Raw genomic sequence first — 27,359 nt, 5'->3', positions numbered from 1 at the left:
CGCCCCACAGCAGTGAGTCACAGCTCATGGAACAACAACAGACTCGTATACTCATTCAAGCTTCAAGTTTACTTTGTATCGCCAGATGAAAACTTAACAGATCAGGATATATTATAATTTGCAAGAGTGACCTGGGATATTAGTCTGTCCGTAGCGGGTGCTGATTGCTGTGTGTCATCCGAAATTAGTCATTTGCAGGTAATTTTAATTTGACAAAAGTTGGACCCCGATGCCCACACACAATGGCACACGTCGAGGGATCTTTAGCGCCCACTGTGAAGTGGATTGCGCATAGCAATAATACTGTTACACCCGCAGCATTAACCAGGGCGGCCGCTGGATTCAAACCATGAACCTCTGCAACAGGTGGTGAATGCGCTACCACTAAGCCATGTCCCCGCAAAGTAACCGCCACAGGGAAACAGCACCACAGTGACAAAGCTTCTCTTTACCTTTTCTCCAAATTACATTCCACCTGTGCCAATGGTGCCATCACGAGATGAAGACATTTCCATGCAGAACTCTGAGCTAGCAGTGCATCATCCTGTGTCAGAGAATGACCCCGGAATATGACAGCACTGAACTTCTTTCAAGGTCACCGCAAAGAATGATTGTCGCCGGTGTACGTGGCTGGCTATTCAACTCAAGTTGCTGGGATTGAAGTGCAAACCACTGCATCACCATTCCACACCCACACACATGTACATACAAATACACACGCGAACAAACACTCTCTCACTCAAACTGAACACACACACAAGCACACTTGCACACACCAACTCTCACACTTGTACAAGCACAAAACAACAGCCGCCATTCACCACTAAGTGGCAGTGACGTCACCACAGTGCTTCAGCCAGGTGCACTCTGAGGCCACGTTAAGTGTCGAAGGCTTGCTGTCTGGTCACTGGACAGACCCAGGTGCCATGGGTGACTGGCAGATGCACCAGCTGTGCACCCTACTGTACCAACTTGCTGAATTTTAGCCGGCCAGCACTCTGCTCGTTGTTGTGAGCATCGTTCCTCTACCCATGTCAGAGGGTGACTGCCTTTAACTGCCCAATAGCGTCCTTGACGAGCCTCCTCCTTAGAGGCCGATCTGGACACCGCTGGTACCAGTCATTGCCAAATCCATTGAGCTCCACATACTCCGGTACCGCATCAGTCCACCTCTTTTCTAGCCCGTGTCACACCCATTTAGATCCCTCTATCTGGTCAAAAACACAAACACACTTGTGCGCACACACGCTCACACTTACACATGCTCATGTTCATGCCTCGTACCTCATAAGACGTGCGGATGAGCTGGAAGATGTCCACTTCTGGCTGAGGCTCGGTGTTCTCAGACAGCAGCGCGTGCAGATGCGTTATCGGTGGCAGCGTGCTGTCCTTGTTGGTGACACTGTCCAGGTAACTGCATGCACACGCACGCTTGTGAGGACACGAGAACTCACATAAACCGGCACGCGCACACACACACACACAAAAACACGCACAATGCATTGGCATGCGCACAAGCATGCAACGCACGACTACGCACAACACAAATACGCGGACAGACATGAACAAAAGCACACGCGAGCATGCACATAAATACACGCACGTACACACAGGCACACAATTACACACGTATGCACATGCACAAACACGCTCACAAACGCGCGCGGGCACGCATACACACACCTGCCCAGGATGGTCATGGCCTCGCCATCGTCGTGGCACGACAGCAGCTTGCCCATGTTGGCGTGCAGCACGGCCAGGGCCAGCTGGAAGATCATGCGCACCTGCAAGGTGCCGGCATCAAACACACAGCACGCGATAAACACCACACAGCCCCGAGTGAGCGGGGTAGGTGAGTGGGTGGGTGAGGGTTGGTTTGGGTGGGTGAGGTGGTGGGTGGTTGTGTGAGGGGGTAGCTGGGTGGTTGTGTGAGAGGGTGGATGGGTGAGGAAGAGGGTGGGTGGGTGAGGGAAATGGTGGATTGGGGTGGGTGAGGGGAATGGTGGGTGAGGGGATTGGTAGGTGGGTGGGTGAGGGTGGGTGATTGGGTGTGGGTGAGGGCGTGGGTGGGAGAGGGCGTGGGTGGGTGTTTGGGTGAGAGTGTGGGTGGGTGAGTCACCCCGTCCAACATGAAGCAGTCGACCACACAGACGGCGCTGGAGAAGGGCAGCACGGACAGGAAGAGCGTGAGGAACCATGACAGGGAGATGGTGGAGATGACACCCAGGTCCTGCCAGGGAGGATCATCCGTATCATCACAACTATCATCACCAGCATCAACATCATCACCATCGCTACCATCATTATCACCACTACAACCACCATCAGCCACCACCAACATTGACATCCCCCTCACCATCATCACCATCATTACAATCATCATTATTCTCATCGTAATTACCATATTTACCATAATCATCACCATCACTGCCAACATTGTCATCCACATCACCACGCTCATTACCAGCACCACCATCAACGTCATGTCCACTATGATTCAGCATTGGCAGGACCATCACAGCCAGCACCACCATCACTGGCGCTGCAGAGTGTGTTCACCTGCATCCGCTCGCACAGCTGGGGCAGGTGCTCCCGTGTCAGCTCCTCAAACACGCCCTGGTCCACAAGCGCTCCTGGATTCCGGAGCACAAAGACAAGACAAAGATCCCCCGTATAGCCTTAACAGACTGTTGGGGCAAATGCTGTTAGCGAGCACCTAGGAAGGCCGACACGGCACAAGAGGGGATGGGTGGCCAGCACCACGTCCGGCCGCCTTTGTCTTTCTCGAGGCGATGTTTATGCATCCCATCAGGTACTCGTTTGATGCTGAGTGGACCTAGGCGAGTCCCAGGACCGGTTCAGATTGGTGTTGGCCGGACACACACATACAACCACCCCCCCCCCCCCCACAATGGCAACCTATGAAGACCAGCTCGCGAACAGAAAAATGCTGTTAGCGAGCACCTATGAAGGCAGGCACGGCACACGAGGGGGTGGGTGGTCATTACCACGCCTGACCACCTTTGTCTCCCCAGTGACGATGTTTACGCACTGTACAAGGTACTCATTTGAGGCTGAATCGACCTAGGGGAAGTCCAGAACCGGTTCAGCTAATCGTCAAGTTGGCCGTGAGCGGGAATCGAACCCAGGTTACCAGGTTCATAGCACAACATGTTAACTGCTACACTACTGGTCCAGGAGCATGCACACACCATTACGCATGAGTACAGCAAGCATTCACACACACACACACACGAGTATGCACGAGCAGAGGATACGTACATGAGCACGCACGAGTAGAGGACACACAAGCATGCACGAGTATGCACAAGCAGAGGACACACACACAAGCACATGAGTATGCATTGAGTACAGCACACTCACAAACACGAGTACACACGAGCAAAGGATACACACACGAGCATGCACGAGTACGTATGCACGAGCAAAAGTACGCAGTGTTTAAACTACAGCAGGTGTTTATACTACAGGCTGATGTCTGGAAGGATCAGGAGGCAGAGAAAACAAGCATAGAAGAAGCAGAATAAATAAATGGAGAGGAAGAGACAGAGTAGAGAGAGGAGGGAAATTCGGGTCGGGGTGGCGGACATACCGACGACGCGCGTGTTGTAGTAGTCGGGTAGCATGCGCTCACACAGAGCCACCAACAGCCAGAAGGCCTCCTCCTCCTTCGTGTACAGAAGCAGCACGGACGTCACGATGTTCATGGCCTGTAGGCGAAGGGACGGAGAGGGGGACACAGTCAAACCGCTGCGATGTCCAGCTCGCAGCATGCGCAGCACAATGTCTGCTGCATTGCTCATGTCATTGTACATTGTGACTTTCGGGCGCTCTGTAAACATAAATTGCATTGGGCAGACAACACATTGAAAAAACAATGAATGCGACGCAATAAATAGCACTGCAAACTGTGCAAATCATCACACAATGCAGTGCACGTGAATGCGTGCGTACCTATGCATGCATGAATATATACTTGTGTGTGAGCGTACATGTGTGTGCATGGCACCTGGCAGTACTGTATCTGCAACAGGAGTTGCAGTGTGCGTGTGTTTGTGTGCGTTTGCGCGCGTGTATGCACCCATGCGTGCGTGGGGAGTGGCAGTGCAGTGGTTGGCACGCTACACTACGAACCCAGTGAGCCGAGTTTGATTCCCACTCACGGCGGGTCGACTCAGCCTCAAATGAGTACCAGGTGCAATGTGTCAACTTTGTTACGAGAGAGCCAAAAGCAGCCGGCCGTGGTGGTGGCCACCCACCCCATCGTGCGCCGTTCCAGCCTTCACGAGTGCTCGCAAGCAACGCTTTGCCCCCAAAAAGTCTATTAAGGCTACACGTGCGATCGTTGTCTTGTATCTGTGCGTCACCTGGCAGTATCCGATGGAGGGGTTGCGGTGTGCGTAGGCAGTGAGCACACGGCGCAGCGCGGCAATTCCCATCTCTGACTGGAAGGCCGGGTGCTCGGGTAGCGAGCGGTGCAGGTCGCGCTCGATCTCGTCCGTCACGAGGCTCATGCGGCCCATGCTGCTGCGCACGATCTCCGCGTAGTAGCCTGGGTACGAGTTCATCTCGTGGATCGCGCCTGTGCCACATCAGGAGACGTCAAGGTCAGTGGGTCGCACCTTTCAACGCAGGGCCACGCGCGGGGTTTTACGGTCTGGCCGCCGAATTTTTCTAGGAAGATGCAACGGTTTTTTTTGTGTAGCCACGCTCAACTCAATCAATGGAAAAGTTAAAGCACACGACTGAAACCACCACAGATTACACCTCAATTCTGGAACACAATCCAATGCGAGTGTAGTTTCTACATAGCAGTCGTAAACTGAGACTGCCTGGCATGTGACTTGTCTGCAGCGTGGACACGCAGCTAACAACGAGTCAATACTGACTTGTTGCTTTGCGCGTTGCTCAGTTTGTTATCTTGAGTGAAATTTTGTATTTTTTTCCACCAAATTTTTTGGATTTCCACAATCAACATAGTTTATATGTGCGGGAAGCAATACGTCCGCCCACGTCAATTCCAAGACCGCCACCCCCCTCCCACCACAACCGCCCCACACGCACCAGAGAAGTGCATCCAGAGTTCCCCGCGCAGTGACTCAGGGATCCCACGCATGACGAGGTCGCGTGTGCGCTCCGTGCGGTACATGCACACGCCACGGCCAAACTCCGCAAAGTGGATGCTCCACGACTCCTCCTTCATCAGCTCCTTCGCCTGGGGGGGGCGGGGGGGGGGAGGTGGCGGGTGGGTGAGATGAGGTGGAGAGGAGGTCAAAAAGGTGGTAGGGACAGCAGCAGTTACAGGAAAAGTGACAGAAGCAGATAAACAAGAGCAACAGCAGAAGCAGACAAGGAGCAGCAGAAGTGGCAGCAGTAGCAGCGCGAGAAGCAACAGCAGAGCATCAACAGCACAAGCAAAAGCAGCAGATAAACAACAGCATGCATTAATGAGCATTTAAAACAATTGACAGCAGCAGCAACACAAGCAACAAAACCAATAACAGAAGCAGCACGAACAGCAGCGACGGTAACACAATCAGAGACCATGTCAGCAATTGCAACGACAGGACAGATTAACACATCACTGCTAAGACAACATCCTGGATTGAACCATGTGGGATCCCATAGAGCTGGGGATACCTAAGTCCCATGCAGAGGTGGAACTGGCTCAGTGGGGGCCGTGGGGGCAGCGTTGTGTGACTGACGAAGTGAGGGGGTGGTGCCCAGTGATTGTACCTGCTTGAGGTCAATGGTGTGGCTGTCCGAGCGGTGGAACATGGTCATCAACGCCTCCGTGGTCTCCTGGGGTGCGTTGCTGGGTGCTGACCCTCCGTTCTATAGCAACAGCAGCAGCAACAGGGATAGCAGCAGCACCAGGAGTAGCAACAACATGAGTGGTGGCATCAACAAATAGCGGTGCCACGCAGCCAGAGAGAGGAAGACAGTGAGGAATTGATTATTAATGGTTGACTAAGGTTGGGGTTCGCACAGTTATTTCTGAGAAGGTTAAGTGAGATATATTAACTGGATTGTGCAGTGCAGCAAAATCCATTGCTGTATTGTACTATGCTCCCCACCTTCACCAAAACGCACTGACCAGCGCGGAAAATTATGATCAAATCACCCCGATGGCCCACACGGCACCACATGCACGCAGCTATCGCTGCTACTTCACAACTACGTGGACAGCACCGCAGGGTATGCGGCAGTGGCGCACCTGACTATCCACGCCAGACGCCGCGGAGCCAGTGGCAGCGCCGTTGGGCTGCGGTTGGGAGCCCTGCTGGGAGGACGGCGTGCCCGCGGTTGGCGTGGGGGCACCCTGCTGCTTGCCCACGGCAGAGCTGCTGCGCAGCAGCTCAGAGATGCGCTGCAGCAGGAAGGCGCGGTCGCGCAGGTTGGCGAAGAGGAAGTTGGTGCGTGAACGCGTGCTCACGCTCAGCGGGCTCGGTAGCACACTCGAGCTGTCCGCCTTCTCCACCACCGTCACCTGGGGAAGATGGGGCGACGAAGGGAAGGAATGGCGATGTGTCGTAGCACGACCTCGCTCGTTCACTCGACAAAGGAGAGATTGGCTCGCCCATTTATTCACGCGCTCACTGGCTAAAAACGCATCACTCGCTTGCTCAATCACTCGCCCCTCCGCTCTCTCCTACCCCTCTACCTCCTCCCTGCGCACCTCTCTGAGTGGGATGACGAGGCTGCAGAGGCCCTCCTCGCGGCTGGAGAAGCACAGGTAGTTGGAGGAGACGTAGAGCTGCCCGGCGGCGTGCATCTTGCTGAAGGGCAGCCACAGCGTGCAGTCCGTGTGTCCGTCGAGCCGCTCGTCGCGGGGCAGACGGAATGCTGAGCAGTATGCCTCGCTCTTCACGCGCGCATCCAGGTCTCTGCATGCCCAAGGGCGCGCACATACACACAAACAAGAGACAAGGATTATCCACGCACACAAGTGCACAAGACAAAAACCCATATAGCGTGCACAGACTGGTGGAGCAAGTGTTATTAGCGAGCACTTACGAAGGCGAGCACTGCACTCAAGGGAGTGGTGTGTTTTCCCAGTGCTGATGTTTACCCACTGCATGCGGTACTCATTTAAAGATGAGCTGGCTGAGGGGAGGCCCACAACTGGTTCTGAAATCATTCACCACTTGTGTTAGCTGTGGCGAGGAATGGAACTAAAGTCACCGGGTTCGTAGTGCGGTGAGCTATCCATTGCTCTAGCACGAAGACCCCATAGCTCCCCACAAAACAAAGACCTCCTCATAGCCATACAGACTTGTTGGGCAAGTGCTGATTAGCGGTACGGTGCACAAGGCGGTGGGTGTGGCTAAAACCACTCAAGTACGCAGATCAATCAACTAGTCACGTCCAAAAGAACCTCCCTTCCACCCACTCCATCCGCTCAATGTATCAATTGTTACCGAGTCATTCATAATGAAAAGATATACGTTACTGTACTTGCAATTTCAGTTAAAAATGGTGTTGTAATTATAACGGACCCCACTTCTGCCCATCACCAATCCAGGGCTACCCCGCACTACTATAGCAACAACAGCAGCGAGAAGTCACACAAGGCGGCGTCTCACCGCTTGAGCGCCGACACCTTGCGCGGGGACCTCGTGTTGCCCCCGCCGCCCGCCCCGCCACCCCCCCCCGCAGGTCCCACCCCCCCGGCGCCGCCACCGCCACCAGCAGCGGCCCCAAGGCTCCCGGGGAGGGACCCGGCACCAACGAGCCCACCGCCCGCAGCTCCGCCACCGCCACCGCCACCGCCGATGCCGCCGCCACTTCCGCCGCCTGCACTGGCGTCCATCTGGGAGGCGCCGGAGGGGCCCGGGGCGGCGTCGCCGCTGTTGAGCAGGCGGCGCACGGCCATGTCGGCGAGACGCTCCATGAGACGGAACGTCTCACCCACGGAGAGGAACATGGAGAAGAAGAGGTCGCCGTCGCGCGTCGCCACGCGCACGCTCTCAGGCAGCACCACCGTGGCGGTGCGCTCCAGGCACGTCACGTCCGCCCAGCGCACCACGAGCTTGGCTGATGGCAGTGGGGCAAGGTTTGGAACGAGATGGGGGTGGTGGCAGTGGGGATTGAGGGAGAGACGGTGGGAATATGATGGTATAGGTGGATATGTTGGGTGGCATTGAGTGAGGACAGGAGTGTGTAATAAGAGGTGGCGGTTGGCACATGGGTGGCATGGGCCATGAAAAAGCAGCAATGGACATGGGGGGGGGGCATGAAAAAGTAGAAAAAAATAATCAGTAAACTTCCTTCAAGTGATGTCTAGTCTACATACTTGAGGGCAACATTTTCCTACCTGCTCTTCAACTGAAAGAGTAATGTTGATCGCATGACAATTAAGCTGACATTTTAAATTCTCAGAGCTGAAATTTAGCTAAATTAAGTGCAGGCCCAAACTGTGCGTGATTGGTCACCAAATTGAGACCATCATCAAGTCGCCACATTTGGGAACTCGGCTTAATCATAAGTCTATAAACGTGTCTTGGTCTCTATATGAATCTCATTGTGCATCTATGGGTCTTCATGTGAGTTTATGGGTCTCTATGCAACTCATTGCTGATCGGGCTGAGCATCCTCTATTCACTACAGCTTGGGAAACCAGTTTAACCATGGGCGGCTAAAACCTCATTTCAAACTCTGTATATCAGCGGGTGCCAGTTCAGTGCTCTGACCTCTCAGCCACCGGGTCACCTCCACGCCAACGTAACGTTTAATTACAACCGACCCCAGGGGCGTGGGGTGTGTGGGACTGCACCCACCCTCCTTGCCGAGCAGCAGCGAGTAGAAACAGACGTGGTTGACGCTGAGGTAGAGCCAGCCCTGGCGCGGCACGCGGCCCTTCCAGTAGCTGCAGGAGTAGTAGTTGACAAGGCGCTCTTCCTCGGGCATCCCGAACAGCTTGCGGAACTTGGCCACGGCCTCCATGAACTTGTCCGAGTCCTGCTCGGCTCCCGCCGCACCGGCCGTGCCGCCGCGCTGCCGCCCCTCCTCTGCCATTATACCCTGTGATGCAAGAGACCGAGCGGATACATGGGTGAGCGTGTGTGCGACAAAAGTGGGAGCGGTGGCGGAGTGGTGGAAACACTGCGCTATGAACGCAGCACCCTGGTTTCATTCCTGGCGACAACTAACATCCATGGTGAGTGATATCTGAATCATTGTGGGCTTGCCCTTGGTCGACTCACTGCCAGAGTTAATAGGTTCTTGCGAGCAGCACTTAGTCCAACAACCTATGTAGGTTATACATGGGCGCTGCATTGGCGAGATGTTAACTACCTTGTCTGGTATGAAGGAGGTCGTGGGTTCGATCCCGACCCTAACGCCTATATGTTTGAAGTTTGCATGTTCTCCCTGTGGTTGCGTGGATTTTTCTCAGGGTCCTCCGGTTTTTCCCTCCACATTTAGAAAATTACATTTCAGAGTATTTGGCTGTCATTTGTGGCCAGGTCGCTACTTAAAAAGAGATACATAGCTCAGTGGGCCTTACCTGGTAAAATAAAAAGTTTGAATAGTTTTTTTAGTTTAAATACAGGGGGTTTCATCTTCTTGGTTCTTTCGGTAAAGTCACGTAGAATGGAAATAAAATAATAAAAATAAAACATGTTTATTTTTTATTATTTTATTTCCATTCTACGTGACTTTACCGAAAGAACCAAGAAGATGAATCCCTGCAGTCACGAAAGCTTTAAATTGAAAAATTACAGGGGGTTTATTTGTTTTTGTTTAGTCTGTGACAAAGAGGGTAGCAGTGTCGCAGCAGTCTGTAAACTCGGGAGTCCTGAGTTTCGAGCCAAGGCAAACCTTAGTGGTGCATGAAATCCGAACAGGTCATGTGGCCTCCCCTAGGTGGCCTGATTTGTAGTGTAGTGTTGTGGTGTTTGGTTTATAATGTGGTTTAGTGTAGTGTTGTGGTTTCTGGTTTAGTATTGGTTTATAGTCTCCACTGCTCCTGACGCGGTTACCAGGCTTGACCACCTGAATGTGATTTTTTTGTTGTTGCTTGCATCTACATCAGCCATACGAAAGAAGAAGTTAATGTATCGTGTCTGTGTGTTGTACATGCACGACAAATAAGTAGTCTTATAATTTTTCGTCCAATAATTGATGAATCACACCAGCTCTAGTGTAGTGTGTAATGTCGTGCGTGGTGCAGTGTGCGTATTGTGTTATTTAATGTATATCTATTATGTGTCACTCTTATGTGATTTAGTGTGTCATGTTATATTGTGGGGAGCGGGGGTGTCGCAGTTAGCGCGCTGCACTACGGATCTGGCAACCCAGGTTCGATTAGCGTTCACAGCAAACACCAGTAATAATTATTTGAAGCGGTCCTGGGCCTCCCCTAGGCCGACTCAGCCTCAATTATTACTTGGTGCAGTGTGTAAACATCGCCACTAGGGGGACAAGGGCGGCCAGGCATGGTGCTGGCCACCCACCCTCTCGTGTGCCATGCCGACCTTCAGCACTTGCCCCTACAATCTGTTAAGACTATACGGAGGATCTTTGCCTGTGTTATATTAGTAGGGCAGTAACATCGTGTGTAGTGCCATGCGTGGTTGTTGTGTCCACCTGCACTTTGCCCTTGACGAACTCCGTGACATCCTCCTCCGTCTCGAACACGCTCAGCGTCTGCAGCAGGTTCTGTTCCAGCCAATCCCAGTGCCGCGTTGCCTCCTGCCGAGAGCTTCCTGCACCACACAGCGCAGCAACGCACTGCCTTTCTGCAACACTCAAGCATCCCTGGAACCCAGTGGTGCAGCACGGTTGGCATGGGCTCTGGTTCAAGAAATTAATTGTGTCAAATATCCCTTCTATTCATAGCCCAGATCAGGGGTTGGCAACTAAAAAAAACAAGAAGAGCCATTTTTTTCGAATTCGGTAAGAAAAATAAATATTTTTAGAGCCGCAACGCATGTGAATACGAGACAGTGGTCCTGAATAAATAACGTTACGAAGCAATCATTAAAGAGCCGAACGTGGCTCCGGAATCGCAGGTTGCCGACACCTGGCCCAGAGCCTTGGCCTCTGTTGCCTATTGGAGTAAAATGTTTCAAAAGACACTCATCTATGAACTTCCTCAAGTTTTCTTACTTCCTTTTCGCAGTTTTATTGTTAGACCAAGTTCATGTACAGTAGCCCAAAGTAACATTGCAATGCATATGCAAGGCTCTATACAATGTATAAACCACACAAAATAATTAAAGATTTTCCAGTATTTATGTAAACTGCTAATTACTTCAAGGCAATGTTACATTTTATCTCCTGAAAATGCATTTTACATTGTGCCAAAATTGGAGGGTAAATTAATTAAAGACCCCAAAGCTTATCTGGAATGCTGGCCTCATTGATTAGAGACAATGATCTGAACCCCGAATGTGACTTAAGAAACCCAATGACCACCCACACATAACCTGATGGGTTTTTGTGTAGTCATTGACGATTGGACAGAGACAATTAATTTACTACACTTGAGGGCCTAGTTTAATCTAAACTAAACTATATTTTTATCAGGTAAAGCCCACTGAGCTATACAGCTATTTGTCAGAAGCAATCTGGCCACACATGATAGCTCAAAGAAGTGGCTTATCATAATGGCCATTTAAAGCATCCAAATACTCATAAAATCTTGATTATAAATGTGAAGAGAAAAACCGGAGAACCCAGACAAAACTCCATACGACCACAGGGAGAACATACAAACTCTAATTATATAGGCGTCAAGGTTGGACCAAACTCACGACCTCCTTATACCAGGCGAGATAAATGAACATCTCGCCACTGTGGCACCCATCAGGGCCACTGTGGCACCCATCGTTGGCAGCGGAAACCTCGCTTTGTACCCAAGTCTCAACAGTATCAGCTCGGTGAGTCTCTGCCCTCTGAGGCATATTGGTACTTAAAGAAAAACAAAACAGGAATGATACATTTCGATTAAAAGCTTTCGTGACTGCAAGGATTAATCTTCTTTGGTTCTTTCGGTAAAGTCACGTAGAATGAGAATAAAATAATAAAATAAGACAATAAAATTCTCACGACGTTTCGGCCACAACACAAGTCGCCTTCTTCTGTTCCTTCACCTGAAGAAGGCTACTTGTGTTGTGGCCGAAACGTCGTGAGAATTTTATTGTCTTATTTTATTATTTTATTCTCATTCTACGTGACTTTACCGAAAGAACCAAAGAAGTAATTATAAACTTGATTTTCCAGAACATTCAGCCTGGAGGTAATCATGGAAGAATATGGATGAACTGCCCGGGCTCGTTTTTGGAGGGAGGTACGGCAACGCCACCGGACATCCGAAACGCGCCGAAGTGTTCCTCAATTCTGTGGTCTGTGTGAGAAAAAAAGCTATTCCGGCTTGCCTTCCCACGTTATCTATAATAAAAAATTTAAACTGTTTCCTTACTTATTCTTTATTTGTATTTACTACTTAACCTTCTTTTCCTATTCTATTACCATTCCTGTTGCTCTATGCCCCCTGTACTGTTCCCATTCTGCTGTAATTTGCATTGATGCCTAATTTATTGATGGCGATATTGACAGGTAAAATAAACATTGATAGATTCATGCTGGGTGGGCACCAGGGTTGCCTTAACATCGTGACAGTGACACTGGTAGATCGTACAATATAAGTTCCATGATAATAGTATTGGCCGTTTTTTGCTAAACATTGCAATATCATTGCTCTTTGTTTATATATTATTTATTGAAAATTATTTGTGAAATAACAAAGAAAGCTGTTAACTATCTGAATAAATTGTTACATTATCACCATTAAACATGTTTGTTTTCCTGCATCATAACTTAAAGTAGGCCTCAAATATTGTCACAGTGAACTTCATGATTTATTGTGTAACTAACCGCATTGTGTGTTTTAAGAATTATAGATCGTAATGTTGCAATGATTATAATTACAGCAAACTTGGGTTGAGTGAATTACAGTTGAATGACTTTTAACATAATATTTATTCATGGTGAAAGTAAAGAAAAGCACAAACATGTCATGTACAGAGTAATGGGAAAGTGAGATCGTAAAAATCTTCATATTGTGTTAATTGATTCGATATGGCATCGTGAAAAAACGATATCATGGTGAACCTAGCGGGCTCTCAGTGGCACTCACCGGTGGCAATGGCCCAGTAGACCTGCGACTCGGGCGTCTGGTGCAGCACACGGTATGGGCTGATACGGGCGCTCGAGTCCAGCACCACGTCCAGGGTGCCCACCAGCAGGCCTATTTTGGGGCAAGCGCAGACACGGACAAGGAGACACACACACACACGCTTGTAACCCACACGATAGGGAGTACACAGAGCAGACTCGACAAGCCCTTGTACTACAAACCACTACACATCATACAACACAACTCCCTGTCACTCACTACACACGACAAATAGTATTGGGGAAAGGCTGGTAGTCAGCACCTATGGCTGGTATGGCACACGAGAGGGTGAGTGGCCAACACAACACCCGACTACACACCACCAAACAAAGACTAGGATCCCACGTATAGACTTAACACACTGTTGGGGCAAGTGCTGTTAGCGAGCACCAATGAAGGCCGGCACGCCACACGAGGAGGTCGGTGGCCAGCACCACGTCCGGCAGCCTTGGTCTACTGAGTGGCGATGTTTACACATCGCACCAGGTACTCATTTGAGGCTGAGTCGATTTAGGAGTGGCCCAGGATTGGTTCAGATAATTAGCCCTGTCGAAGCTGTGAGCGGGAATCGAACTTGCATCGTTGGGTTCATAGCGCAACGCGCTAACCGCTACACTACGGCTGCCCAGACTGTACCATACACCACACCACTACACACTCTACCACACACTTTACCACAAACCACACCACTACAAATCACTACAGGCTGTACACACAGCAGACCAGCCCAATGATGCAAGTCAAGGGCAGGAATTGACCCACGTCCCTAGGTATGTTATATGCTACCCACTCACTGTACCACCACTGCCCCAGATAAATATTATTGTACATAGAGGCTCACAGAAATATACAATGTACAGATGCATAATTGTGCACAGGGATGCATGGTAATGTTGAGATTAGAAGGATACAAGGGAGTTACACAGGGGATAGAATCCTATTTCTGGAGGGCCCTGCATTGGGATGTTACCAATCTGATTAATGAGCATTTTTCACGTGGGAGAAAGAGAGTGGGTAAGAGTAAACGCTGAGCACAGATAGATGCAATAACCCACTCCCGTTCTGCCACCTCCTGGATAACTGACAGCCTATTGTTGTTGTTGCAGCATGTGTAGGCTTTCAGGTACACAGGTGTATGGCACAAAAACAGCCATTTGCCACTAAGTGGTGGTGACGTCAACACAGCGCTTGTGCCAGGCTAGGTGCACTTTGACGCCACGTGAAGTGTAAATGGCTCGCTTACTGTTAGTATTATGGGTTGAATGAGATGACTGCCAATATAACTGTGCCAACTTGCGTTTTAGCTTATTGTTTGCGAGCGTTGCCCCTCTGCCGTCCGTTGCTGGAGGGTGACTGTCTCCAACTGCCTAGTAGCTTCCTTCATGAGCCTCCTCCACAGAGGCCGATCTTGACATTGATGGTACCAGTCTTCAGCAAGCCTATTCAGCTCCACATCCTCCTCTACCTCATTAGCCCATCTCTGCTCAAGCCCGTGCACTGATCATTTAGCCCCTCTATCCAGCCAGCCAAAAGATCCTTGGGGATGCGACGGGTGGGCACAAACAGGGATCCACAGACATCCATGGGTAGAGAGGAAAGCATGGGGACATTTGCGGCTGTACGAAGACACATGGGGATGTATAGATGTGCATTGAGGCCCATTGAGATGCATGGGGGCATGGAGGGGTAAATGGGTAGGTACATCCAGGAATGTACTTATCAATTATCATCACGATCACACATCAATCATAATCTACCGTCACTGCCACCACCATAGCAGTAAACGCCGTGCATCCATCATCCTTCAATGTATTAGTGTCATCACTGCATCATCTCTATATACGCTTGTTCGTCTGTCTGTCTGCAACCCACCGGAACATAGAAGAAAAAATAATTTGGCCCGGTGGGGAGTGGGGGGTTTGTGGGGGGGGGGGGGGTATGACGTCACATCACGCTGGTGAGGTGGAGGGGCTGATGACCTCAGCGGCAATGGGGCTGTTGGGGATAGGAATACTGACGCCACGAAAGATGTTGTGAGGTTGGGGAGGAGGTTTGACGTCACGGAACATAGATGGTATGTTGAGACGTGATCATCGAAGTCAGTGCGGAGAGGGCAGGAGTGATGACGTCACGCGACACTGGCGAGTTGGAGCAGCAGAAGGGTGATGTCGTCACGCGAGATTATGGTGCGTTGGTGAGGACAGCAGGTGACGTTACCAGACGCGGGGGTGGGGGGGGGGGGGTGTGACGTCAGACGACATTGGTGATGTCTGAAGTTCCGCGGGGTTCCTGCTAGTTTTCATTCAAATACACTATATATTCTTGATTCTTTCGGTAAAGTCACGTAGAAGAGAAACAATTAAATAATACAAACATAAAACTATAAAAATTCTCACGACGTTTCGACTGCAACACAAGCAAACATCATCAGGTGTTAAAACCACAGCAAGAAAATGATTGCTTGTGTTGCAGTCGAAACGTCGTGAGAATTTTATTGTTTTATATTTGTATTATTTTATTTTTTCCCTTCTACGTGACTTTACCGAAAGAACCAAGAATATGAATCCCTGCAGTCACGAAAGCTTTAAATCAAAATTCATATACACTCTTTGCCACCGATATTGGAAATCTTAATGACAAAAAATCTGAATCAACAAATGACCAAAGTGTGGATGACAAACACAAATAATTATCATCGGTATCTGAAATGTTATCATCGTCGTCGTCATCACCACCACAATGAACCACACGCAACCCATTGTGAAATCACAACACATCTACAAATCATTCGTGATTACTTAAAAGGAACAAACGCACAATTATTTTTCAAAACACACATCTGTTGTAGCATTGGCATCAACACCACCACAAAAGGCACGTGTGTACGCTGAATACAGTGACAAACTGAAAACATATGGTGAGAATAATCTAAAGGGGAAACAGCACATACCAGCAAATGCTCCTTAGCCTTGCCACACACATTCTTACCATCTAATCACTTCCGCCACCAGACGAGAAATATTATATATACAGCCCGTAATGCCCCCCACCCCGCACGCCTCGTCAGTCGTTTGGGTTGATTGACCATACTTCACCAGGCTGGTCAGTAAGGGTTGTTAGCCATTGGTGGGAATCGAACTCTGATGGCCAGGTTCACATTGGCAGTGCACTAACCACTGCACCACCACTACCATTACAGTCTCACCCGAAATATATTTTTTTACTTTACCAGATAAACCCCACTGAGTTGTCATAGCTCTTTTTCAGAAGCGACCTGGCCACAAATGATAGCTCAACGAAGTGGCTTATCACGTGGAAATTTATAGCACCCAAATATTGAACTCTAAACGCGCGTTGATTCTAAATGTGGAGGGAAAAACCGGATGACCCAGAGAAAAACCCCACGTGACCACGAGGATAACATGCAGACTCCGAATATACAAAAGGCGTCAGGGTCGGAATCGAACCCACCGACCCCCTGTATACCAGGCGAGGGAGTCAACGTGTCACCATCGAACATTCCTCTCGAATGAATTGGCCAAACAACACCAGACAGGGGGCCCTCGTGAATTAGAGGTTTGAGACTCATTTCACTGGGTTTTCAATTAGGAGGAATTAATTTCATGCAAAAAAACAAGAGTCATGTGCCAGTCCACTGCTGGATGAGGGCCCTCCGCACGCCGTGTCGGCCTTAGGGGTTGCAGCACCATACTTCTACGCGCTGGTCAGAGCCCAGCACATAGCTCCACAGCAGCCTATGACACCTGCTATGCACAACTATCCAGAATCAATCCTGCTTGGCTTCTGAGATGTGACGAGATCAGACGCCTCCCGGATGATTTGGTCTTAGGTCAAAATGCACGTAACAGTTTACAATACATAAATATTTCTCATACTGTGTCCTAAACATTTAACACTTATATATTTGAAAAGGTGTGTAAACATTCCCGCTCGTTTTGGGTGGGAGTATTACTAAAGGTGTAATTTATCCATCACGTAGAATTTCACAATAACCTTCATTAAAAAGCATTGATGGTGATGAGCATTGGTTATATGGAATTGATGGTGATGACTGATGGTGATGATGATGCTTCCAGCGATGATGGTGATGACTGATGGTGATGACTGATGGTGATAATGATGATGCTTCCAGGGATGATGGTGATGACTGATGGTGATAATTATGATGGTTCCAGGGATGATGGTGATGACTGATGGTAATAATGATGCTTCCAGGGATGATGGTGATGATTTTTTCGGTGATGTTGATTGTGATGTTGCTAGTGATGATTCATAATTTGACGATCATACTGATGATGAAAACAATGATTGTGATTACTTTGCTAATGCAGCTGTTCATTGTAATAACAGTCGTGGTGATCGATGATGGTGGTGCTGCTGTAGTGCTGCTGTGATTTTAAGTGATGCTGCTGTAGATAATGTTTTGCTCATGCGATAATATCCCTACTGATGCTTATATTGGTGATGTTGCTGATGATGGTGCTCATGCCAATGGTGATGATGCGCAGGCGATGTTGATGATGGTGGTATTGATGCTAAATATGGTGATGGGTGTTGATTAGCATTCTGCTGGCGCTGATGACGATGCTTCTGATAAACGTGCCGATGGCATGATTGCAACGTCTCGTTATGCTACTGTACTTAGAATGATATTGTTCATACTGCTATTTCTGATGATGGTATGCTGCTGTTTCTCATGTTGATAATACTACCGATGAAGATGCTTCTGCTCCTGCAGGTAACAGCTGCTGACGACGACGATGATGATCATCACGTTGACGCTTCTAACACAATGTGGATGATGCTTGTTCCTGATGCTGCTGCTGCTACTTCTGTGGATGATGTTAATATTTTCACTCAATGCTGCTCATGAGGCTGCCGAGGATACATCTGCGCCTGCTGATGATGATGAAGCTGCTGTTGTTTTTGTTGCTACCTACTTGCGATAACTGTGATGATGCTTCTTCCCCTACTGATGATAAAGTTAATGCTGCTGCATTTGAATATGCCGACTGTGATCTTGTTACTGATATTAATGGCATTACTGTTGATGACAGTCATGTTGCTGTTGTCTGATTATGAAGCTGCTACAATGACACTTTGCACGATTTAATGTTGTGAGGAATATTAATGACACTGTTGATAACGACGATGATGTTTCTGTCAGTGATGATAATCCTCCTGGCGTTATTGCTCAGTAAGTTGATTGTGCTGATGATTCCTTCAGCTCCTGCAGCTTGATGGCGATGATGCAGTTTGTGAGATTAGCACTACTTCTGAAGGTGATGATTCTGCTGCTGAAGCTAACAGTGACGGACATGAAGCTACTTCTTCTGATGTTGCCGATAATCGTTGTCCTTCCCCCGCACCTCCGATTAGCGCGCTTGGCTACGTACGGTGCGAAAGAAGTTCAACACTTTACGTATTACTGTAACGAGACTGCTGCAGGTGATGTTACTCATGGCAATGACGACACTTCTGTCCCCGCTAATGTTTATGGCGACGCTGCTGCTGATGAAGCTTCTGCTTAATCTGCTGCTACTTCTGATATTGACGCTGCTGCTTTTTTCTGATGTCGCTAATAATGAGACCGATGATGATGATGACGGTGACGATAACACGATCCCTCCGTTCCTGTTGAATATGAAGCTACAGCTTATATATTACTGCTAACGACGACGACGCTGATGGTTAATGAAGCTCCTGCTGCGGATGACGATGGTGGTGGTGCCTGCTACTGCTGTTGCTATTGTGGTTATTGTGAGCTCTGGGCAGGTGTTGGTGGTTGCTGTTGCTGCTGTTGTTATTGTTGTGAGCTCTGGGCAGGTGTTGGGGGTGGTGGTGGTGGTTGCTGCTGTTGCTATTGTTGTTATTGTTGTGAGCTCTGGGCAGGTGTTGGGGGTGGTGGTGGTGGCTGCTGTTGTTATTGTTGTGAGCTCTGGGCAGGTGTTGGGGGTGGTGGTGGTTGCTGCTGTTGTTATTGTTGTGAGCTCTGGGCAGGTGTTGGGGGTGGTGGTGGTTGCTGCTGTTGCTATTGTTGTTATTGTTGTGAGCTCTGGACAGGTGTTGGGGGTGGTGGTGGTGGCTGCTGTTGTTATTGTTGTGAGCTCTAGGCAGGTGTTGGGGGTGGTGGTTGCTGCTGTTGCTATTGTTGTTATTGTTGTGAGCTCTGGGCAGGTGTTGGGGGTGGTGGTGGTTGCTGCTGTTGCTGTTATTGTTATTGTTGTGAGCTCTGGGCAGGTGTTGGGGGTGGTGGTGGTTGCTGCTGTTATTGTTGTGAGTTGTGGGCAGGTGTTGGTGGTGGTGTTGGGGGTGGTGGTGTTGGTGGTGAGGAACCTGTGAGGCCGCCTCCGTCCCCGTGGCCGCGCCGCCTCTGCATCAAGAAGTAAGGGTTGGCGCGCTCCGTCACCCACAGGGCGTTCGCCAGCAGAACCTCCTCCGGCTTGAGCCACATCCTGGCGGCGTACCTCCTAAACGATCTCCCCCCCCACACCCCCTCTCTAAACTCTTCTCACTCGTAGTTTATTTCAATGTTTTAAACGTCGCTTTAATTTAAAATCATCTCCATTCCTTGCGTCGCCTCTTCTCGGCCTCTCCGAACCCTGCCTCCACTCATCAGCTGGTCTCAGAGAGGATGGAGGTGGGTGGGGGTGGAATCGATTCTCGACGTTCTTAAATCGAGAACGCGATTCTTCGCGTTATCTCGCGGTCAGCAACGGAATCGATTTATCTCTACAGTTCATTCGATCGAGGTGATTCAGGTGGGAGGGGGTTTCTTTGGTGTGGAATGCGAATCGATTTGTCGTAATGTAATCGATGTCGATACAATTTGAATGCAAATCGATTCGTAATTTGAAATTTCTTTAAGAATGCCAAGGCAGGAGATGTGGGGGGCGATGTTGATCTCCGCGTCCGTCCCCCATGCCGCTCTCGAGGATTTGTTGCATCAGCGACAAAGCCGCGTGAGAGTTGACGACGCCTTTGGGGAAGGCCTTCTTCCAGCAGTCGATACATCATGACTATCGTTATGGACTGCATTGGGAGGTTTTTTGTTGTTGTTGTAAATGTTTGTGATTCAAGAAACACTTTTGAGAGTGACAAATCGATTAAACGGGCGAGGAATCGCGAGCACGAATATTTTGGGATGGGGCGGGCCGTCCGGGCGGGCGGGCTTGGCGGGGGGAAATGGAATCGATTCGAGAGTGGTGGATCGCTTCGTCTCAAGAGTTATCATGGGCGCTGCGCACCACCAGAGGAATCGATTCCTCTGCGAATGTTGCGAGCGATCGATTATTTTGCCACGAGTGCTGCAGGAATTGGGAATACCGAGGGCACATGCCACCAGCTCGCCTCCCTCCATCGTCATCAACCATGGTCAATCCACTGCCAAACCTGTGACCTGCAATACCGCAAACCCATCCAGCTCCTGCGGCGTGCTCGCTTGGCGTGGTCTTCATATAATTCGGACTTATTTTCTTTAAATTATTATTTACTTTATATTTCGTGACTTCCAATTTTCTCAATTTTTCTACTCCTATGTTTTGTATCGTTTGTTGTTGTCAATTGTATCGCTGGACATCTGTGAAAAAAGAATTCCTACAGTCCAAACAAAGATTCTCATTCTGACCAAAAATGATTTCACTGCTCCCGTCTTCCCGGTGGCCATCCACCCCTGGGGCGTTCCCTTCTTCTTGGCTGGCACTCCGCCTTGATAAGTCTCAACACCCGGGGTCACCTGCCCGCCGTATACACGTGGCTGGCACTCCGCCTTGATAAGTCTCAACACCCGGGGTCACCTGCCCGCCGTATACACGTGACTGGCACTCCGCCTTGATAAGTCTCAACACCCGGGGTCACCTGCCCGCCGTATACACGTGGCTGGCACTCCGCCTTGATAAGTCTCAACACCCGGGGTCACCTGCCCGCTGTATTCACGTGACTGGCACTCCGCCTTGATAAGTCTCAACACCCGGGGTCACCTGCCCGCCGTATACACATATCTTGTTCAGGCCACGCTTTGGTGACTTTCAATGATGCCCATTAACCTTCGTGTGTTCGTTCTGTATGCAGCAATTCCAAGCAATGTAGTTGTTCCCTCCAGGTGTCTTGTGACCCCCCCCCCCCCCATTTAAATCTCTAAAAACTACTTTTTTAAGTAAGGTTTACTTAAAGGAGAAATGAATATGCGACGGGAAACGTGTTGGGGGGGGGGGTCAATTGGAGGCCCCAAGACATCTGGGCCAACCTGTACACAATGGGAACAATGGCGTGTGAGGCTCCTCTATCTAGATGTTGAAGATTAAGTGTTCACGGTGTGTACACAAGCCGCACGAGCATTGTTAGCTAAAGATAAAACACTCGAGGAAAACTTTCCGTAAAAAAAATACAAGGTGTTTTTTTTTTAAACAAGCCCATCGGCCACAGCAGCATGGTTCAATAGCAAGCTATTACTATTCAACTTTTTATTTGACTAGATAAGGCACAACGAGCTACCTATATAGTTATTTTTCAAAAGCGACCTTGCCACAAATGATAGCTCAATGAAGTGGCTTATCACGTTTAATTTAGAGGGAAAAACCGGAGGACCCGGAGAAAAATCAACACGACCGTGGGGAGAACGCGCAACTTATACAGGGGTCAGGGTCGGAATGGAATCCACGACCTCTTGCATACCTGGCGAGATAGTAAACATAGTAAACATCTCGCCACCGTGTTTCGACAGAGTTTGAATCAAACAGTTTCGACAGTTCTAGATTTGAAGCTTTCGTGACTGCAAGGATTCATACTCAAGTTTTCAAGTTTCAAGTTTCATTTATTAGGTATAGCCCTGTGAGCCATGCAGCTCTTAGGTCGGGTGCAACCACAACAAACAAAATTTTGAACACAGAACATCTTAAAGCGACAACGCGTAACAGAAACATCCTGGAATAAACCAGCAAATATTCCACACAAAAAAACTTACTAAAACGCTGTGTGCAAAAATCAATGTGGTGCAAGCCAACAACAACAACCATAAGACAATTTAGATTAACCATATCTTTTCAAATCACCAAAATAAAGCTATAAAAACAATGTAACAACAGTACCCCCCCCACCCTGACCTGTATATAAACCCGGCTGTCTCAGAGGTGTCCACTTGACACAGATATTCTGCTGTGACTGTTCCACCTGAAGACGGAAGCTTGTGTTGCCTCCGAAACGTCGTGATTTAATTTAATTGTTTTATTTTATTTTACCTACGTGACTTTACCGAAAAAAAACAGAGAGTAATTTTCGACAGTGTCTCATCAGCGGTCAGAATTGCTTGAACCAATTGTGGCGAAGTGCCTGGTACATAGTATAGCCATTTTAAACATGGACCCTAAGATGGATCTGCAAGAAACTGATGCAAGATGGTACTTGTATGGACTACCTTACAATTGTCTTTGTGTGGCTTATGTGCATATTCAGGGTGGTCCAGATGTCTTGTGACCACCTCCCCCACCCCCCCCCAATGAATTCTCTATAACTTTTTGAGATGAATATGCGAAGGAAAAAATGAGTAAAATCAGAGGGTCAGAAGACATCTAGAACACCCTATGGAGCAAAACAACGGTAGATTTGAAGTTTTCGTGACCGCAGGGATCCATACTCTTTGGTTCTTTCGGCCGCGAAACGTCGTGATTTAATTTATTTTATACCTACGTGACTTTACCGAAAGAACCAAAGAGTATAAAAACAACAACAGTAATTTTCCCATTGTACGGTACGCGCGTTAAATTAAATCGATTCGAGATTGTGGTGCAGTGGAATCGATTCCTCGATTGTGTCGGGAATGTGAATCGCGATTCCCTGGGCCGGTGAGATGATAACAAACATCAGATGGAGCAGGTCACCTCCCAAATGTAAACAAAAAACAAATGATGAGAAGGAACCTTCCGGAATATCTTGCAAGTCATTTTAAAATACAGTAGTGGACGCAACTTCTTAAATAAAAACAAAGGATGGAATTAACTTCCGGAATATACTGTACTGGTCCAGGCTGGTCCAGATGTGTTGTGACCCCAAATGAATTGACCCTTTGCATATTTCTGTTTTAAATAAACCTTGAAAGATATTGAGTTTTATGTAATTCAATGGGGGGAGGGGGGCACATCTGGGCCACCCTGTACGCGTACAATAAAGGATGGAAGACGCATTATCCGGAAGACATTAATTCTTGAAAGCATTTTAACACGTAGGATTTCGCGACCAATATTGATTACCGTAAAGTAATTTTTGGAAAATGTGTTACTCAAAATGATACGGGAACGCGATGTCTTGTTGCTTTGACCGTGCACATATAAACGGTGCAACTGTTTAGGTTTTATTTTAGCACGGCACAAGCCCCATTGGGCAATAATTTCTCATTTTCGACGGGCACCTGGTTACAGAAGCTTGTTAACAGCAAGCAAACACGAACAAAATGATAAATTAGACAACGGTGCAGGGTCAGGTTCCGAACAGCAAGGTCGCATATCAACACGGTACAACCAGCACAACAAAAATAAAGACTAACAACAAAACAACAACTTAAAAGTCTGCAAAGCATAGCCATAAATTGCACGTACATTTTAAAGAGAATCCGAGGTCCAAAAGTGATTTAAATTGGGACAAGGATGGTAATAATTACTACTGTTCCAATCTCTACACAAACACTGGCTTGTTTAAAGTACAGAGGGAGACCTTCGACCGTAAGTAGATTGAAAGGTGCTGCATGCACGTACACACAAACGTGCACAGCTGTTCTCATGCTTAAATTAATTAGCTTAATTTAGGCAGTATAATTACCGTACACATCGTCTGGTGCTGCTGCATTGGTTAGTGGAGCACAAAGTACAATTTAAGAAAAAACTCAACACCGTGGCCTTAAAGAAAGCAGACGTTTTGGGCAATGGCCCTTAATCACACACTATCGGCGTGTTATGTTCAAGCCGTGGGGTTTGTTTGCTCTCACCATTGCGCACGGGTTTTCTCCAGGAACGTTTTGTTTGTGTTATCCCACGTGAAAATAGTAACCCAAAAGAAATGATATACTTTCAATGGGTTAGATCGCGTAAACATAAATGTGTCGTTAAACTCGCCACCACCCGACACAGACAATTCGTTTGTCACGTAAACAGAACGTGCCGATTCGTTACCAGCACAGCACTAACCCCGGTGTGTTTGGGAGAGAAAATCCACGGGCATTTACAATTTGTCGGGTGGTAGCGGGTTTAACAACACAATTGCATTTATGCGATCGAACCCAAAAAAAAACCTATAACACGGAGGACATGCGCCTGACGGAAGGCATCTTGTCAATCTGTATGTCCTGCAAACTTGATTAGTTGCTTTCGTGACTGCAGGAATTATATAATAATGGAAATTTTTTTTATATTTTTTATTATTATTTCTACGTGACTTTACTGAAAAAAAAGAGTAATTCCTGCAGTCACGAAAGCACCTAATCAAGTTCGAACCACCTCTACGGAGAGGTATGAATGAAGTCCCGTGTCTTTGTGTTGTTCTCTGCCTGGTGTATCTGTCTTTGTGTCTTGACTTGGTGTTTGTATCGCTGCGTTGTCTCTGCCTCTGTGTGTGTCTTGTGTCTTGACTTGGTGTTTGTATCGCTGTGTTGTCTCTGCCTCTGTGTTTGTGTGCCTTGTGTCTTGACTTGGTGTTGTATCGCTGCGTTGTCTCTGCCTCTGTGTTTGTGTGTCTTGACTTGGTGTTTGTATCGCTGCGTTGTCTCTGCCTCTGTGTGTGTGTCTTTGTGTCTTGACTTGGTGTTTGTATCGCTGTGTTGTCTCTGCCTCTGTGTGTGTGTCTTTGTGTCTTGACTTGGTGTTTGTATCGCTGCGTTGTCTCTGCCTGTGTGTGTGCCTTGTGTCTTGGTGTTTGTATCGCTGTGTTGTATCTGCCTGTGTTTGCGTCTTGACTTGGTGTTTGTATCGCTGCGTTGTCTCTGCCTGTGTGTGTGTGCCTTGTGTCTTGACTTGGTGTTTGTATCGCTGCGTTGTCTCTGTATGTGTGTGTCTTGTGTCTTGACTTGGTGTTTGTATCGCTGCGTTGTCTCTGTGTTTGTGCCTTGTGTCTTCACTTGGTGTTTGTATCGCTGTGTTGTCTCTGCCTGTGTGTGTGTGCCTTGTGTCTTGGCTTGGTGTTTGTATCGCTGCGTTGTCTCTGTGTGTGTGCCTTGTGTCTTGGTGTTTGTATCGCTGTGTTGTCTCTGCCTGTGTTTGTGTGTGTCTTTGTGTCTTGACTTGGTGTTTGTATCGCTGTGTTGTCTCTGCCTGTGTGTGTCTTGACTTGGTGTTTGTATCGCTGCGTTGTCTCTGCCTGTGTGTGTGTGTGCCTTGTGTCTTGACTTGGTGTTTGTATCGCTGCGTTGTCTCTGCCTCTGTGTGTGTGCCTTGTGTCTTGACTTGGTGTTTGTATCGCTGTCTTGTCTCTGCCTGTGTGTGTGCCTTGTGTCTTGACTTGGTGTTTGTATCGCTGCGTTGTCTCTGCCTCTGTGTGTGTGTGACAACTCGTGCCCTCTACCCGCACCGTCCTTTGATATGTGCTCTCTTCATGCTAATTTGTGTCCCATTGTCTCTGAGTCCTAGCCCCGCCGTCTCTGTCTATTTAAGGCTTCGGCACAGAGATTCGGCTTCACTTCTTCACTGTGTGCGTCTCTCTCCCCATATGTCTCTTTGCGGTCTGTGTTCCATCACTCTCTTAAATTTCACACTTAACTTACAATTTAGCAGTCTTTAAAATAGCGTAATCAACAAGCCCCATCCGTTAATTGTGTTTTAACCGACCGTCTGTATTGCTTTGTATAGTTTCCAAATTTTTGCTAAACCCTGTTTGATTTAGTGTGCTCCTCCGTCTCTCTCTGTGTGTCCCCTGGTGTGTCTGTGTTAATTCCCTCTACTTAGATGTCTATATATATCTGCGGTTATGTGTTTCCTCTCTCTCTTAAATTAGCTCTTTTGCACCTGATGATGATTGCTTGCGTTGCAATCGAAACGTCGTATGCTATTTTTTTTAGTTATTTCTACGTGACTTTACCGAAAAAACCAAAGAGTGTATGTCCTGCGCTTTGGAACTTTCTTTCACACCGTACATGATACGACGTTTCGCCAGTAATTACAACTAGCATTATCAGGCGGACAGCCGGATTTGTGAATAAATCTTCCTCCTGTTCGTTCCTTAAAGAGACAAATGTGGTGGCGTCACTTGTGAACCCTTCACGTGCGAATGGGGAGAGGGGGGAGATTAATGAATGCAGTATTGTTGACGAATACTTTTGAAGAACGTCAACAATACCGTTGTGCTTGTGCACCACTACCAACCTCAGTATCACAAATGTGTTCGTGTCAAATATTGTGAACGCAAACTCCATCGAGTTTTCTTCGCAAAGCATGAAAACGAAAGGATACACGAAGCAATATATATTTTTTGTGGGTCTCCACATACAAATGTTTTAAGGGGCATGATTTGGTCGTTAATATTATTTAACTATTTTTATATTTTACCGGGTAAGGCCTATTGAGCTATACAACTGTTTTTTTTTAGAAGCGACCTGGCCACAAATAATAGCTCAACGAAGTGGCTTCTCGTGTGGACATTTAAAGCAACCAAATGGTCTTAAAGGCACGTTTCTAAATGTGGAGGGAAAACCCCACGCGACCAGGGTCGAACCTACGACCTCCTGTATACCAGGTGAGGGAATTAACATCTCCTAGCCACCGGAGTTGCTTCAGACAGGCCCAAAACATCAAGGGTCCAGAAACGGCAACATGAAAATTGTAATAAGAGCGAACACGTTTCTTAAATTGGGCAAGGTTATTGTTATGATATGCGAGCTTGAGGGAAAGTTACTGAGAGGGAATTTCAAAGATGAGCTATGCAGGACAACAAGCAAGGAAGGCGGCGTGTGTAGCAGCGTGTGAGTTGTGTTTGTGAGTTGTTTTGCGTGAGTGTAAACTGTGCGTGTGAGTGTGTGAAAATGTGAGTGAGAATGAGCCGTGTGTGAGCTGCGTGTGAGAGTGTGTGAGTGAGCCGTGTGAGGGTGAGTGAGCCGTGTGAGGGTGAGTGAGCCGTGTGTGAGTGTGTGTGAGTGAGCCGTGTGTGAGTGTGAGTGAGC

The 27,359-nt window shown here is 48.2% G+C and overlaps 1 protein-coding gene across 2 annotated transcripts in view; it reads right to left on the bottom strand.

Moving 5' to 3' along the window:
* The window catches only part of LOC116955790 (TBC1 domain family member 9-like), a 33,889-nt gene extending 13,983 nt beyond the window's left edge, over positions 1-19,906 (bottom strand). For both annotated transcript variants that reach the window (XM_032977119.2, XM_032977126.2), the window contains exons 1-15: positions 19,562-19,906; positions 13,166-13,276; positions 10,612-10,730; positions 8,802-9,045; positions 7,608-8,058; positions 6,701-6,908; positions 6,239-6,511; positions 5,758-5,856; positions 5,086-5,236; positions 4,389-4,603; positions 3,614-3,731; positions 2,560-2,633; positions 2,120-2,230; positions 1,684-1,784; positions 1,285-1,414 (exon numbers count right to left, since the gene is read on the bottom strand). In XM_032977119.2, the coding sequence (XP_032833010.2) occupies positions 1,285-1,414; positions 1,684-1,784; positions 2,120-2,230; positions 2,560-2,633; positions 3,614-3,731; positions 4,389-4,603; positions 5,086-5,236; positions 5,758-5,856; positions 6,239-6,511; positions 6,701-6,908; positions 7,608-8,058; positions 8,802-9,045; positions 10,612-10,730; positions 13,166-13,276; positions 19,562-19,679 (2,523 nt within the window). In that variant the 5' untranslated portion in view covers positions 19,680-19,906. The remainder of the gene's footprint in view (positions 1-1,284; positions 1,415-1,683; positions 1,785-2,119; positions 2,231-2,559; positions 2,634-3,613; positions 3,732-4,388; positions 4,604-5,085; positions 5,237-5,757; positions 5,857-6,238; positions 6,512-6,700; positions 6,909-7,607; positions 8,059-8,801; positions 9,046-10,611; positions 10,731-13,165; positions 13,277-19,561) is intronic.
* Between the last annotated feature and the right edge of the window lie 7,453 nt (positions 19,907-27,359).

This window comes from Petromyzon marinus, chromosome 3 (assembly GCF_048934315.1).
Source record: "Petromyzon marinus isolate PM22_M1 ecotype Great Lakes invasive population chromosome 3, UKy_Petmar_22M1.pri1.0, whole genome shotgun sequence".
Classification (NCBI taxonomy): domain Eukaryota; kingdom Metazoa; phylum Chordata; class Hyperoartia; order Petromyzontiformes; family Petromyzontidae; genus Petromyzon; species Petromyzon marinus.
The sequence above is the reverse complement of the archived record's forward strand: the minus strand, read 5'-3'. Positions and strand labels throughout refer to the sequence as shown.